The sequence below is a fragment of the Vigna angularis genome, chromosome 5 (genome assembly GCF_016808095.1).
Source record: "Vigna angularis cultivar LongXiaoDou No.4 chromosome 5, ASM1680809v1, whole genome shotgun sequence".
Lineage (NCBI taxonomy): Eukaryota > Viridiplantae > Streptophyta > Magnoliopsida > Fabales > Fabaceae > Vigna > Vigna angularis.
Window position 1 is genome coordinate 36,377,855 of NC_068974.1, and position 16,525 is coordinate 36,394,379.

At 32.7% G+C, this 16,525-nt stretch overlaps 3 protein-coding genes across 3 annotated transcripts; 2 read left to right on the forward strand and 1 right to left on the reverse strand.

Moving 5' to 3' along the window:
- The first annotated feature begins 6,366 nt into the window (after positions 1–6,366).
- LOC108339884 (serine/threonine-protein kinase UCNL) lies at positions 6,367–7,848 on the forward strand. Its single transcript, XM_017577106.2, has one exon. It carries the CDS (start codon positions 6,399–6,401, stop codon positions 7,668–7,670), a length of 1,272 nt encoding a protein of 423 aa, XP_017432595.1. The 5' UTR covers positions 6,367–6,398; the 3' UTR covers positions 7,671–7,848.
- Positions 7,849–11,172: 3,324 nt separating this feature from the next.
- On the forward strand, positions 11,173–13,838 carry LOC128196738 (uncharacterized). The gene is made up of 5 exons (XM_052878260.1): positions 11,173–11,503; positions 11,846–12,279; positions 12,780–13,337; positions 13,407–13,598; positions 13,674–13,838. Exons 1-5 carry the CDS (start codon positions 11,173–11,175, stop codon positions 13,836–13,838), a joined length of 1,680 nt encoding a protein of 559 aa, XP_052734220.1.
- A 1,402-nt stretch (positions 13,839–15,240) lies between these two features.
- LOC128196558 (uncharacterized) lies at positions 15,241–16,278 on the reverse strand. The gene is made up of 2 exons (XM_052877909.1): positions 15,844–16,278; positions 15,241–15,660 (listed from the first exon to the last, which is right to left on the reverse strand). The coding sequence occupies exons 1-2, from the start codon at positions 16,201–16,203 to the stop codon at positions 15,613–15,615; spliced, it is 408 nt and encodes a 135-aa protein (XP_052733869.1). The 5' UTR covers positions 16,204–16,278; the 3' UTR covers positions 15,241–15,612.
- Positions 16,279–16,525: the final 247 nt, after the last annotated feature.

Sequence of the window (16,525 nt, forward strand, 5' to 3'; positions counted from 1 at the left end):
ATTTTGTAAAGGATTTCTTTTGGGTGGTTGGATGATGGCCGACAATGGCATCAACAAAGTGTAAAGAGCTTTTCTCTTTAAAGTACAGAGATGTTCCAAACTTTGACATGGGTGGAGGAATATAATTACAACCAGTACATTTTTATATCTCTGTTTCTTTTTCTTCTCTTTACTTAAGCTTAGGTGGAAGCTTATATTTTCTTCCTGCGAATGATGACCGACAGGAAAGCATATGGTGAAACTTCAAAGTTAATGTAAAGTTATGTTTCAAATTTGGAGTGGGGCTATTGTGTCTTCAACATGTATGAACTCAAACGATAGACCAAAAATAAAATAGTATAAGATTTCTCATGTAACCTAAAGTTGTATTATATGGGGTTTTGGTTGTGGGGTTCTTTTCCGAAGAGCTCTTCCTTAGGTTGCATACTTTGTAACACCTAAGTCTTATATAGGACTAAGCTCCCACAAATTGCCCTACAACATCACATGACAACTTGCTTAGCTTTCTAATCAACAAACTAAAAGCTATCTTCTTTACTTTAATCTAACCCATTAGAGTTTTCATTAAGCATAGAAAATATGGTGAGTATAGAAATTTAGTTATTGGTAGGCGTTTTAAGATTTATCGAAAATACACGAGTCTAATTTATAATAAGAAAATCTAAAATTTTAAAAAACTAAATTAATAAATTTTTTACTTTATAAAATATTCAACCTTTTCATTTTTTCTAATTACTAAATTTCAATATACTACATTAACTTCAAATTTGTAAATAAAATCCCTACATGGACATGGTACTTGTATGAAGTTTATATAATTATAAATAAGATGAATTAATTTTCTTATAAATTATGTGGTGGCTTGCTTTAAACTGTCTATACTTATTGTTTCAAATTATTATAATATGAAACAGGTCAAGTAATTAATAATTATAATTCATTTAATTCTTCTAGATATCAAGATAATGCAAAGGTGTTTAATTAATGAATTAGGTAAAGAAAGTAGCTAAGCTATACCTATCTATCAAATGATGATTCCTTGTAATAATACAAGGCACTTTCTATTATATAAACACCATAATTAATTATCACTATTCAATACGACATCAAAGATATTCATGAGATGTATCCAAGATTTATAGACATTACAATAATGGATTCATCAATCCATCAAGATTTACACGTGATTTCAACTACTATATATGAAAAGTATAATTGAATATATATATATATATATATATATATATATATATATATATATATATATATATATATATATATATATATATATATATATATATATATATATAAATAAAGGATACTGGGTAGTACCTATAATGGTTTATCCTTGAAGGAAATAATAAGAACGTTTTAAAGTAAAAATGCAAGAACCACAAAGTTTATTTAAATAACTCAATAAATAATTATAAACGCACTGTGAAATATCTTGAAATTACCTTTTTAAAATATTAATTCAGAAAATGAGATCTTACTGAGAATTATTGTCTACATTTATTGCACGTTAGCATATACGATTAATTTTTTGGGAGGGAAAAACAACACGTGTAGCAGAATTATAAAAGTAACAAAAAATTCTACGTCGCTGCTCTCTTAAACATATATTAATTTGGTTTATAAAATAATTTTTTAAAATGCAGAACTTGCTTGGTAGTGTTACACAGAAGTCATGACATATTCACATATGAAATAACTAGTATAGTTTTTAAAATTTTCACTGATTAAAACAATTAACTCATTCATAATTAAAACCACATTGGATTACTTCATTGTGAATATCTAATGGTTGAGGCCTACAATGTAAAATTTGTTATTACGAAAATAAAAATATGTTTTGGACACACTTATATACAGATATATATAGATGGACCCATTGGAACAGTGTGTGCTACTCAGCCTCCAAACATTCAATAACACCTAATTTTTTTTCCTCATTTTAGAAACAAAATAATGCATAGTTCTTTTTTATATAAACTTGAAAATAGATTGGAACACTTTACATTTTTATTGGAAAAAACAAAAATATTTTATAACTATAATAAAGTATTTAGGGTATTCCAATCCATTTATAATATTCTTTTGTGATACATTGTAAAATTTCACCCACATTCTATAAAATATATTTTTCATGATATTGGGATTGACCCTTACATTAGCTCTCTACAGTTTATCTAATAAAAAATATATTTAAATAGTGATTGAAAAATTTCTTATATTCTTCGTTATGAACCTTCGATGTGAAGATTTTTTCAGGTAAATTGCTTCCTGTCTTCAATCAAGTATGCATATAAATTAGAAATATAGTATCACTTCCAAGGTCAATATATATATATATATATATATATATATATATATATATATATATATATATATATATATATATATATCATAAAGTTGTATTTCTTTTTAGCTCATCATCTCTTTAAATGAGGTGACTATAGAACGGTGTCTAAAGTCATGTGTATATAGAATTTTTTTTTCTATAAGTTGCAAATATAAGCACATAGTAAAAGGTAATAATGTGTTTGAATGTGTGTTTTTCTATAAATAAATTGTTTTTATAAAAAATTGAAATAAAAAAATATTTTTTAATAAAAGAAATTAAAAAGAAAATGAATTCTAAAAAGTTAGGATGGTGATTTTATTATTAAAATTTAATCATTTCAAATTTTATTTACTTTTTTTAAGTATTTATGGTGGCTTGTAAGTTCTTATAAGTATATGTACATTTTGTTAGTGTTTTGTACATTGTTTAAGGTTATATATAATTTTTTCCAATATTTATATATTTAATGTTTGTACGTTTGGAAAAGGCATATTGCAATGTGAATAATTTGTTTCAAGTGTCTACAGGGAGAAAAATGCATAAAGCCAATACATTTCTTTCGTAAAAAGGAAAGTTAACCTTTTATGTTGTTTTTATGATCTCAATTGCCATTAATACATGTCCTTCTTAAAAAATTTAACTTTTTAAGTTGCGATTATGATCTCAATTGAGATTAAGAAAATACAATTTCTATGACAGTTAGAGTTATAAATCAACATATATAAATTCAATCTTGTAATGTAAATATCTATGTTTCAAATATTTTATGATAATTGTATTGGAATTAATATAAAAAAGTACTAGTAACTTAATTGTTTTAACGACACATATTCTTGATTGAAAAAACAATATAAAAAGCTCCTATATGCCTATGTCAATTTTTCAGTTCAAATAAAATGAAAAAACTTAACATAAAAAGTATTTATTACGATATTTTATTATGTCATTAAGTTTAGGGTGATAATAGATAAAAATAAAAACCCAAATTCAAGTACACACCTACCCAAAACAATCACATCATATTTTGAATTTAAAGTTAAATATAAATAAACTATAATTATATGTTTATTGTTTTTTTTTCTCTTTCATATTTTTCTAATATATGTGAATAAAGTTGCATGTTATAATAATGAATTCTTTAATAATAAGTTAGATTTTTTCTTTCTTTCTATCTAAAACCCACAATTTGAAGAGGAAAGATTGTAAATCAAAAGGTTTATCAATTTATATGTCAAAGGAAGCATGATGATTATGTCCTCCACTTGTCTACAAAACTATTAATCTCTCTTTTACTTAAGCACAACTTAAATTTAATTTATCTTTTATGTTGGCATAAAGCCCACACTTTTGACAAAGGCATCTCTAATTCAGAACCCACCCAATGCATTATCAACATGGTCATGGAAAATCCAGATTAATTAGTGGCTTTTCATATCACCAATTGTAATTATCACTCTGAAGTGCAATACCAGTTGTCACGTAAATTCTAACTAATGGAATATCAAATACGTGAAACTCCATTGACACTGTTGTCTTTAATTAGTCTCTGCAAATAAAGTGAATTTTGTTTTTATCTCCAAAACTAATTTCTTATAATTTTTCATTTATAAAGTATCGAATCCTAAATATTTTATTCTGAAGCTCAACGTGATGGCTGAGTAGCTCATTAGCATAAATAAATATATATATATATATATATATATATATATATATATATATATATATATATATATATATATATATATATATATATATATATATATATATATATATATATATATATATATATATATATATATATATATATATATATATATATATATATATATATATATATATATATATATATATATATATAGTGTGTTTGTGTGTGTGTGTGAAAACGGCGAAAATAAGGACAAAAACAATGAATTGGTAGCCGTTTTTGTTGTACTAATGTTTAAAAGCAATTATATGTTACTGTATTTTATAACTATATGTATTCCTCCGAGCTAAACCCTAAGATGATTGATGAAACTGATTGAATGAAATGGTATAATATTATTAAATGAGGACAAATTTATGTGTTAGTTTAATATATAAAGAAATGGAAGACACATGGCAGAGAAATAATTGAAAGGTGTGTAATTTATTAAGGTGATTATAATTTGGAGTTTGTTTATTAATTGGTTGGAAAGAAAATGGAATTAAGTATAAATGGTGTTTTATTAATTGATAATTAAGGAAAGAAGCAGTGGTGAAATGATATCGGATGCACGTTCCCTTAGATTAGGGGAGTCCCCCATGTGATAATCGTAACACCAATCTGTGTTTATCATTTTTGTTTGGCTCTATGCATCTTTTTCTTTTTGTCTTGCACGTGTGCCTTTTCTTCCTTTCATTTCTACAAGTGAAATCATCCTCTCACGCCACCCTGCGTTTCTGCTTTATCTTACTCCTATTCTCCACTCATGCTTCTCATTTTTTTTTCATCTTATTACTGTATTTATGTATTCTTATCATTAAAAAACAAAATCTTTTTTTCGCAGGCTTCCAGAACTATTGCTAGTTAGATTTTAATTGTTTAGGATTCACTTAATGATGTGGTAATAGTTAAAATTAAGCTGTCATATCTTAATTAAGTTATTGAACTCTATTTCTTATTTGGTAATAAAAGTTTCTCATGTGTTAATTAAACCCACAGTTTACGTTTAACATGTACATCAAAGTTTTTTTTTTCTTTTTAGTCAAAAAGAATTTATAAATGTCAATATACTTAGGATACATCAACCAATTTAGAAGCAAAATATAATATACACAAGCAGTTTAAAGAAACCACATGTTATAGGAGATAAAAATAGCAGTCCATATAATAAAAAAGTATCTTCCATCTAAAATAACCCTAGAAAAATTCAGTAAACTAACAAAATTATAAAGTATCTTCAAACAAAGAATTATCCCGATTATTGTTATCTTATAGGATTCCATTATGATTTTACATACAAAAAAAACCCCCCTCCTATATTGTTATCTAATTAGTCTCTCACTGAATATGTTTGCATTATTATTCATTCCAGACATATAAAAGTGACGAAAGTGTTGTGTGATATATCTAATCGCAGTAAAAGTGTTTGCTTATCGTAAGAAATCTCATTATAGGGTAAAACATTATCGTCACATTGGGAACATACCAGGAAATGGTCCCTGGATAAAACCCATGAGTTAACTAGTTTAATTCTTCTTCGTCTTCTTTTGTATGCTCCTTCTTGGAGGTTCTAGATAAGAAACATGTGCTGAATATTTTGAATTGCTTTATGTACTGAGTCCATCAAAAGTCTTTTCAATTGCTTTACGTTTTGAGTTCATTGTCCTGATAGTAAATCAATCAATACATTTTTATGTTTTCTTTATATTTTATTATTAATAACAATATTATCACTATTATTACTTTTGTCATTATTCTAATTGATACGTAGCGCATTATTATTCTAATAAATTAATTTAGACGCATCTGAATTACGTTACTTAAATGCCATGCCACCCTAAATATTTTTAAAAGAATTAGGGCCCTTGAGTATTGTAGAAGTGATTTGCTCACTGCAAGAAATCCGCAATACAAAACAGTGTTTGTGTTCTACAATATATTATCAAAAAAATGTTTGAATTAAAAAAAAATCACTTATTTGACATTGTCTATTTTTTATTTCATGTATATACTTATATGTTTCAACGCTTTACGTAACCTTGGTGTATTCATGAAGGACATATATATCTCAAAATAATGTGTAACAACCAAAGACAACGAATGTGAGGAAAGGAAAAAAGAAGTTGCATGGAACAGAACCATTTTACAAATGACCAGAATTAAGGTTAAAAATAAAAGTAATTCTGTTAGGGTAAAGTTGACCGGAAATGACTTTGGTGAGATGAATAAAATTTTAGTAAAGTGTGATTAAACGCATAATAATGAGAATAAAGAAAAAAAAAATAATGGGGTATATCTATAAAAAAGAAACACCCCATTCTTGAATTCACAACCTGAAGCATTAATCTGTCTTCCTTCCATTCCCGCTAAATGGATTCGGCGACAACAGCTCCTCCCCCGTTGCAGGAGCTGGAGCTCGACAACCTCAAAGCTCTCAAAGTCCTAGGAAAAGGTGCCATGGGTACCGTCTTCCTCGTCCACGACACCACCACCAACAACTTCCCCTTCGCCTTGAAAGTCGTCGACAAAACCTGCATCCACGCAAAGCGCGACGCCGAACGCCGCGCGCGTTGGGAAATCCAAGTCCTTTCAACTCTCTCCCACCCCTTTCTTCCTACCCTCCTGGGATCATTCGAGTCCCCACAGTTCTTAGCCTGGGCCCTACCCTACTGTCCCGGCGGCGACCTCAACGTCCTCCGCTACCGTCAAACCGACCACGCCTTCTCCCCCACCGTCATCCGCTTCTACGTAGCAGAAATCCTCTGCGCGCTCCACCACCTCCATTCTATGGGCATAGCATACCGTGACCTCAAACCAGAAAATGTCCTCATCCAAAACAACGGCCACATCACCCTCACCGATTTCGACCTCTCCCGCAAACTCACCCTCAAACCCAAACCCCTTCTTCCTTCGATGCCCGTGCCCAATCCCAAGCTCAAAGAACCCCGCCGAAAACACCGCCGCAACTTTTCCCGCTGGATCCCCCTCCCTGCCCTCGACGGGAACCGTAGGAAGGCCAACTCCAACGCCCTCAAGAAAGCCAAGTCCGCGCGAGTCAGCCCGGTGAGTAGACGAAAACTGAGTTTCTCCAACGGCGAGCGCTCCAACTCGTTCGTCGGCACCGAGGAGTACGTCTCGCCGGAGGTCGTTCGCGGCGACGGCCACGAGTTCGCCGTTGATTGGTGGTCCCTCGGAATACTCATCTACGAAATGCTCTACGGTACGACGCCGTTCAAAGGCAAGAATCGTAAGGAAACGTTCCGCAACGTCCTCACCAAGGCGCCGGAGTTCGTCGGCAAGAGAACCGCGCTAACGGACCTTATCGAGAAGCTCCTGACGAAGGATCCGACGAGGCGGTTGGGTTACACGCGCGGCGCTGCGGAGATCAAGGAGCATGAGTTCTTCCGAGGGGTGAAATGGGACCATTTAACCGAGGTTGTGCGGCCGCCGTTCATTCCGTCGCGGGACGATGGCTCCGCGGAGTCGATGGAGAAGCTTTTCGCCGGGAATTCTGGCATGGATATTAGGGGTTACTTTCAGAATCTTAGATCGGTGCCACCGTCACCGTCAGGGTCACCGTCGGCGTTCCCATCATCGCCGCCGTGGCAGTTAAAGAGAAATGTTTCTCTAACGGAATTCTAACCCACGTGCATGCGCACTGTAGCACGTGCGAGAGTTTGTTATTCTTTTGAGTGATATTGTAATATTGTGTGTATAGAATAACGGTAGATGGTGAAAAACGGAATTAGCAATGTTAGTTAGTACAAACTTGAAACAGTAAGAGTTGAAGAATACGATTTTTACGAACCTTTTTCTCCCCTCTCATTGTCTCCTGTCTTGTAAAACATCTTTATGAATTACCTTAAAAGGGGATACGAAAACAATCTCAGGTAAAATAAGAACATCTTTTTTTCATCAAAAGAAAAAGGTAATTAAGCACTCGTGATTCTTTTATTAAAAATCACAGGATGATATGTCTTAGTTTTGTTCTTATCAAAGTTTCGTGAAGATAAAACATTATACAACATTTTTAAAATATAGAATTTGTTATAGAACAATTTGTAAAATCATAGATATTAGTTATTTTTGTCAAAATAATTTGTTTGGCCATATGAAAAAATGTCGTGGTTTGGTTGTTGCGCGTAGATAATGAATGGTTAGAATGTTTTGGGTGTGGAGCGTAATGAATGAATGAATATTGTTCAAAAACTGACATCATTACAGTGATTTTGGGCGGTAAGAAAGTGGTCATAAAATTAAAGAGTTTAACTGTAATGTTCAAGCTGCATCGAGTGCCAATTATTACAAATCATTGCTTTTAACAAGTTTACCCGTGTAAAGTTTATATTACCTTTATTATATTATGGTATTTTCATTCTTTTTTTCCTTTTTTATTGTTACATCGAGGGACCCATTTGATGCCTATTTGGCTTTTCAGTACGTTTGTTTAGGGTAATAATTAATAACACTCTCAATTAGGTAAATGCTCCAGTAATTAGTTTAAGTAAATTATGTCGGACTCTCTTTAAACACATCATCAAGTTGATTTTGCATCTTGTCTTAAATCAACTTCCATTTAACTAATTTTACCATGTTTAAGTCTCCATGCCATAACTATATGATTGTGTCCAATGTGATTTATGTTGCAATTTTATCATAAATATAATAAGGTTCATAGATTTCACAACTCTGCTTCACTGTTTACAATAAGTTATTTGATTTTTTTTAAGTTAAATAGGATATGAAATTCAAATTCCTTTTTGTCAAATTAAAATTCGTTTTTGTCAAACTTTGAATATTTTTTTCCAAACTTAAAAAATAAATAAATATAATCTTTTTAACTTGTAATAGTTTAGGTTGATTTTTTAGTTAGAACATGTTAAACAATATAAATTGTTTAAACATTAGTATAAAATATGTTTTTACGTAAAAAATATTAATATATTTGAATTAATAAAAGTTATATTTATTTATTTTTAAAGTTTAAGACTCAAATAGTATCAAAATTAAAAAAAAAATATTAATTTCGCATCAAAATTTAAAAACTAAAAATATATTTATTTTTTAAGATGGATTTGCTATTCAACCCATATTAAAATTGGCTCATTTATATAAAAGATATTAATTGAGTTAAACAATTTTTTATATTTTTCATCACTAAAAATGTGAAAATTTTGTTACGCGTGAGTGTGTACATATAGAAATAGATATACTATTATGTGTAATTTTATTTTAATGGCTATAATATTTATTCTTTTTTTTCATTACTTTATCTTATGAAAGAAACATTTCCTAAATATTGAAATAGTATAAATAAAAAATACACGAAAAGATTTGATAAAAAGGAAACTAATAATGAAACATACAAAGTCCAACATACAATATAAACACCAAAATTTGTTAAGTATATTGTCGTGTATTCGATTTATGGCCCTGTATATAAAGAAAAAATTTGCTGTAAAATACAACGTTTACTTCAATAATCTCAAAACAAGTTTATGATTATCTGTTGAGAGATATTTTTTGGTGAAAATAAGAAAAGCAGTAGTAATATTATAAATAAATAAAAAGGGAAATTTATATTTATATTTTAAATAAACTAAGCTTAATTTTAAAATCTATTGACTAAGGTACATAATGTTTTTAAATGAAATTTAAACTTCAAGCATTTATGTTACATGAATCTGTTTACAATGAATGAGTATGAAAGTCATAGAAAATGTCTTGGAAGAAAAAGTGGGCATATGAATTAGGAAGGACATAGCCAATGAGATTGGGCTGTTACTTCTTGCACTCCTTATTTCAGATTTTATTTTTCACAATGCATGAAATCACTTCCAGGAAGATTTTTTGGGAAGAGGTGCTGGAAGAAAATTGATACGGTGCAGGAAGTAACATCCATAAGATTGCAACTCAGACTTAAATTGTGAATGGGCTTGCCGACCAAAAAGCATATGTTGTTCTTTTGAGAGTTACTCCCTCCATCACCCCATCTTCTCCCAACACCTCTCCAATTTTTTTTAAATTCCAATCCTACCCTTTTTATTTTTACTTTTGCCTATTTTACTTTTTAACTTTTAAAACCCTAATCCCCTTGGGAGTTGCTCCCTCCACCCCCACACATCTCTTCCTCCACCTCCCCTTTACTTTTTTGCCCCTTCCTCCATCTTTCTTTTACTATTTTGCCCCTCAGTAAAATTTTATTTTTAAAATTATTATTTTTTAATTTTATTCATTTATAACATATTTCACTGATAACCTACGTAGTTCCTTGTATGAGTAAAATATTTTTCTGCAAAGCTTGGTGATCGTGAAAAGAATTATCAAGCAATCTTCCTCTTGTTCTCGGTGCAGTACGTGGTACAGTGCGTTTGTGGTGTAGTGTTCTTGTCGTGGTTCCTCTCCAGGTACGTAATCATAATCCTTCCTATAATCCTAAACCCTAAACCCTTCCCATACTTCCAATAATCCTTTTAATATCCAAGCCTATAATCCTTGCATGAGCCGCAAAACGCAGTAAAATAAAACCGAAACATAAAAGGAACACTGCCTCTGGACGGATGACATCCTTCAACGGATGTCAACATCCGTTTAAGGCGAAACGGATGTCGACATCCGTTTTGCCTTAAACGGATGTTGACATCCGTTGAAGGATGTCATCCGTCCAGAGGCAGTTTCCTTTTACGTTTCGTTTTTATTTTATTTGTTTATTTTATTTACAGTAATTTATATTTAAATTTATAATTTTAAATGTTATATATGGTTAGTTTTTAAACGTAATAATTTTGTTAAAATATGAATTTGTTATAGATGATTTTTGTATCTTTAATTCTTTAATAATTTGATAATTATATAAAAAATTATTTATTACTCTATTTATATCAAATATATAATTTAATTATATTAATATTTTTATATTTGTTTGATTAATTATTAATTATGTTAATAAGGGTCATTATAATTTTGTAGGTGATTATTATTTAAAATGGATGAATATCTTCATATGGATTCTCAGATTGGTTGTAGTTTGAAATCTGATTTGTCTTCATCAATTAGCAAAGTTGTAGAGAGAGATTTAACAAATAGATTTACAACAAATGAAATATTTCATTCACGGGAGCACTTAATTCAATGGGTAAGAGGGATGGCTTTTGATTTAGGATTTGTTGTGGTAATAGTAAGATCTGACATAGCTACTGGTGTACGGGAAAGAAAAACGTATGTCATACTTGGATGTGAAAGAGGGGGAAAATATAGGAAATACAAAGCTGATGCAGTGGCTAGTGTATACGGCACTCGTAAATGTGAATGTCCGTTTAGATTAAAGGGTAAACCATGTTCAGATGGGGCCGGATGGGTGTTGAAGGTGATGTGTGGACATCACAACCATGAGTTGGCTGAAACTTTAGTGGGTCACCCTTATGCTGGCAGGTTAAATACGAGTGAGAAGTCATTACTGGTTGATATGACAAAGAGTAAAGTTACACCTGCAAATATTTTATTAACACTCAAACAAAATAATGATCGAAATGTGACAACGATTAAACAAATCTACAACGCAAGGCATGCGTATAAACGATCATTAAGAGGGTCCAGAACTGAACTACAACAACTTATGATGTTGTTGGATCGGGATAAGTACATTCACTGGAGTAGGTGTGTTGATGATTCAAAGGTTATTACTGACTTGTTTTGGACACATCCTGATGCGGTGAAATTGTTAAACTCATTTAATGTTGTATTTATGATGGATTCCACATATAAAACAAATAGATATAGACTTCCGTTGCTTGAGATTGTGGGTATGACGTCTACAGGGTTAACCTTCTCAGCAGCATTTGCTTTCTTGTCTACTGAAAGGCAGAGTAATTTCACATGGGCTTTGGAAAAGCTGAAAGGTTTATTTTTAACATCTGAGGGTGGTCCTAAAGTTATTGTGACTGACCGAGACTTGGCTTTGATGAATGCCATATCAAGTGTATTCCCTGAGTCATATCAGATGTTATGTCGGTTCCACATCCTTAAAAATGTTAAAGCTAAATGCAAAATGTTAGTTCATTGTACTGAGGTTTGGGAAGTGTTGATGGATGCATGGGAAAATGTGATGGATTGTGCTGATGAAAGCTTGTTTGCTGAGTATGTGAATGGTTTTGAATACGCAAGCAGATCATGGCCTTTGTTCTTTGAATATGTTAATCAGAATTGGATTATTCCGTACAGCACATACTTTGTAAAGTTCTGGACGAACAAAGTAATGCATTTAGGGAACACAACCACAAATAGGTATGTTGTAATAAATATTTATTTGTACTTGTTGAAGTTTTTTTTTGTTTTAGGGCTGAATCTGCTCATTGGAGCCTGTAGAAAGTTCTGGGCAATAGTATGGGTGATTTGTGTTCTTGTTGGGATAGTATTCATAACGTCATTATCTTACAACACAACAAGATTAAGGCGTCATTTGAAAGTAGTTTGTTGCTCAAGAGTGACTATTTTAAAGGCTACATATATAGAGAACTTATTGGGCGTGTGTCTCGATATGCATTGGATCTCATTGCTAAAGAATTGAAAATAGTGTAGCAGATACGATTGGACTCCTCAAAGTGTGGATGCGTATTGAGACGTACATTTGGTGTCCCATGTGCATGTGAATTAGCACGATATGATCCTAGGATGATCCCTATAGGTGAATTTCATATCATGTGGCGAAGATTGCATTTCTCAAATGTTGAATTAAATGAAACTAAGCCTTAGTTATCCATTAAAGATGAGTTGAAACAAGTAGAAGAACGATTCAATGAGGTTGACATTGGCGGTAAAGTCACCATCAAGCAGAAGTTACTTGAGATTGTTTGTCCTACATTGACATCAATGGTCCCTCCATTACATAAAGTCAAGACAAAGGGTGCACAAAAAAGTAAAGTTAAACGATGTGAAAGGTCTACTACGCGGGATCCATCATATTTTGAGTATGTGGACGCCTTTCATTCAACCATAGAATCTTCATCTGTGAGAAGTAAATTACAATCAAAGCCAAAAGCAATGAAGAAAAGGAGAGTTCCAATGATAGACCAGTTTCATTCTACTACTCACCCCTTCATTGTGGACGTTGTTGATGTTGTGACTGATGGTCACTGTGGGTATAGATGCATTGCTGCGTTGTTGGGACTCGGAGAAGATTTATGGCCCGTTGTGAGGAATGAGTTGTACAAAGAACTCAGTGCTTGGCGTGATGAATATGCAAGCCTAGTAGGAGGCTATGATAGACTAGAAGAACTGAGGTCCTCTTTGTTGGTGCAGTCACTGTCCGCGGTAAGTGTTTCCCGTTGTATGTAGTTTCTTTATTACATGGTTTTTTCTAACAACTTTTATTCATAACAGGCTAACACGAGCAAGTGGATGACATTACCAGACATTGGTTATGCAATTGCTAACCGATATAACGTTATCTTAGTGTGTTTGTCATACTCTCAAAATTATACTATCTTTCCACTACGTTCCACACCACCTTCTGATATCACTCAACATCGCTTAATTTGTATAGGACATGTTCATGGATGTCATTTTGTGCAGGTAAGTGCATTTTGTTATGAATTTATTTTAAAATTACTTATCACTCAATTATATTTTGTTATTTGTATAATGTAGGTTAAGCTACAAGAAGGTTGTCCGTTGCCCACGGTGAATATCATGTCCTCAACCCACTGTTATCCTGAGGCACGAGCGTGGTCATCTATTTATACTAGTAGGATGCACGCATTTGAACAGTTGATGGACATAACAACATCTTATGTTGACTTAGGTGATTCATGATATTTATATTATGTATGAAGATATGTAGAAATACACTATTATATTTTGTTATTTAAGTACTTATTGTCAGTATTCATGATAATTATATTTTTATTATTCGTGATATTTATGTAGTATTTATTTATATATGATCATATTTATATTACTTGTTGTTAATTAAGTTCTTATTTTTTTCCACTTAAACATATAAATATTTGATCATCTATATAACCAATATAAAAGAACATGTAACTCAAAATGAAAACATTGAAATTATAAGAAATTATAAATGTCTATTACAAATACAAAGATAATATAAAGTCCTGTAATACATAATCAGAAAAAGGAAATATAAAGTCCCATCAATTAGACGTCGACCGTCTACCACGCACATGCCTCTGCTCTCTCCTAGTCGTGGAATATTCGTCGATGCCTTCATTAGCAATCTGAAGCAGGTCCACTGACACCTGATGTGCAACAGTACCCTCGGTGACATGACGACACGATATCAAGGACTGTAACATTCTCGCCATTCGCCTAAATCTAGCCTGCATTATAATTATATCAAACAATTAAATAAACAAGGTGATCAAAATTTAATAATATAAGCAATGAAAAATAATATACCAGGGCGCCAGATGGTGAAGGTGGAGACGATCTACGATGGGGTCGTGCCTCTCGTGGAACATCGGGGCGTTGTCTAGGTGCAAGAGCCGGTCGCGCGTCATCTGCAGCAACAATAATATACGGATGCGAAACCCTCCTGAACCACTGAATGTACCCATCAACACAGTCAGAAGGGGATGCTGCATGTCTGACATTACTCACAACGTGAGCTCTGAAGTGCAACCACATATGATCAATGGCCACTACATCTGCATCTGGAACCGTAGTCGGTGATCGTGGAATGTCTTGCTGAAACCCAAATTGCCTCAGCACACGCTCAGGCAAATGACGACAAAGGGTGTCACCAATCCGAATCCATCCAGAATACATACAGATGCCGAAGAATGGCCGAATGCCCCGATGCCCCTCATACGGATGCCATACAACTCCACTGTATGTCAGCGCATCCAACTGTGATCGAATCTCTGTGAGAGTGGAACTCTGCCTAGGGCTCTACCACCTCATGGCACGTGGTGTGGTGTCATCGTAAGAAGCTACCAACCGCCTCCTCCCCATACTAGGGAAATGTTCGTATATCCAACTCTAAAAAATAATTATTCAATTAAATTTCATCCATCTTCGAACATGGAAATAAATACATGAAATAAATGTCAAAGTTATAACTGTACCTGAAATAGAGTCAAATATCCAGCCATCTGCTTCGTGGAGGCGAGACTCGCATCCCCGAGCTGGTCGTACAAATAGGCGAGTGCAGCAACACTCCAGGCATATCTGCCACACACGTGTACGTCTCTAAATAACAATAAGTAAGACACGCGTATAGAACTGGCACTCTTATTTGCAAAAATTGTGCATCCTACTAGATGCAACAAATATGCTCTAGCAGCATAGTCCCAATGCTGCGACTCACACCTCTGAACATATATCTCTCTAAGCCAGCTGAGTCTGACTTTCGGACCACGTGCGTCCTCCATCTCAGAACCTGCTGTGCCACCATCAACGCCGAGTAGTTGCACAAGGGCTGTACGAGCCTCCTCAAACTCCAACTCCTCCAAATCACACATTTGCCCCATCACGGGCAGGTGAAGTAATGTCGAGACGTCATCAAGAGTAATCGACATCTCCCCTATAGGGAGATGGAAACTACTGGTCTCAAAATGCCACCTCTCTATGAATCCGAGGAGTAACCCCTTATCAACGTAATCATAACAAATCCCTGTAAGAGGCATCAAACTGGAATTCAACACAATGTCTTGAATTCCCTCGTGGCATGGTCCTAACTTATTTACTTTTTTTCCGTGGGAGATCAACTTTAGTGTGTCCCCTCGATCCTACACATCAATATTTAATAAATTTTCTATTAAAAAAATAATAAAATAAATTTTATTTTTGCACTCACCCGGCCTTGGGAAATAGCATAAGCTACATGCTGAACATAGTGCGTCAGCAATGAATGATCGTGTGGACCTCCAGGAAATCCAGCGACATCCTCTTGTATGTCATGAACATCTGCATGCTCCTCCTCATCGTCATCATCGTTAGGGGCCTCAAATGCATTCTCCTCTCCATGAGTCTCATACGCCTCATATGTTTGTTCCTCAACGACTCGCTCCTCAGCTATGGGGTCATGCTGGATAGGAGCTGCCCGACTTCTACGAGCAGAAACGGTAGGTCTTCTTCGAGCTTCGCCCTGCGATGAACTCTCTCCTCGAGAACTCTCACCTCGAGAATTAAAAGATGCACCACGTGTTCTTGCCATTTCTAACAATAATTTGTTTATTTAATTTCAAAAATTAAAATAAATTATTGTTTCAAATATCATTAATAAACTATAAAAAATGCAATTCAAAATAAATTAAACTAATAATAATTAATTTATTAACTTACAACAAAAATTAAATAAAAGAAACAATTAGCTAATTAATTAAAATAATATATTTAAATACATTTTCATTTAATTATTATTAAATTAATTATTATTACAAATACAAATTTACTATAAATAAAATAAATACAAATACAAATTTACTAATATTAAATAAATTAAATTGATAATATTTATTTTAAGAAATAAAAATAAT

Excerpts from the sequence above, each read along its gene's own strand:
- LOC128196558 (XM_052877909.1), bottom strand. The coding sequence starts at position 16,203 with ATGGCAAGAACACGTGGTGCATCTTTTAATTCTCGAGGTGAGAGTTCT. Across the intron at positions 15,661-15,843 it reads ATGCTATTTCCCAAGGCCGG|GGATTTGTTATGATTACGTT; the intron begins GTGAGTGCAAAA and ends TGCCTCTTACAG.
- LOC128196738 (XM_052878260.1), top strand. The coding sequence starts at position 11,173 with ATGGCTTTTGATTTAGGATTTGTTGTGGTAATAGTAAGATCTGACATA. Across the intron at positions 11,504-11,845 it reads ACTGGTTGATATGACAAAGA|GGTTAACCTTCTCAGCAGCA; the intron begins GTAAAGTTACAC and ends TGACGTCTACAG. Across the intron at positions 13,599-13,673 it reads ATGGATGTCATTTTGTGCAG|GTTAAGCTACAAGAAGGTTG; the intron begins GTAAGTGCATTT and ends TGTATAATGTAG.
- LOC108339884 (XM_017577106.2), top strand. The coding sequence starts at position 6,399 with ATGGATTCGGCGACAACAGCTCCTCCCCCGTTGCAGGAGCTGGAGCTC.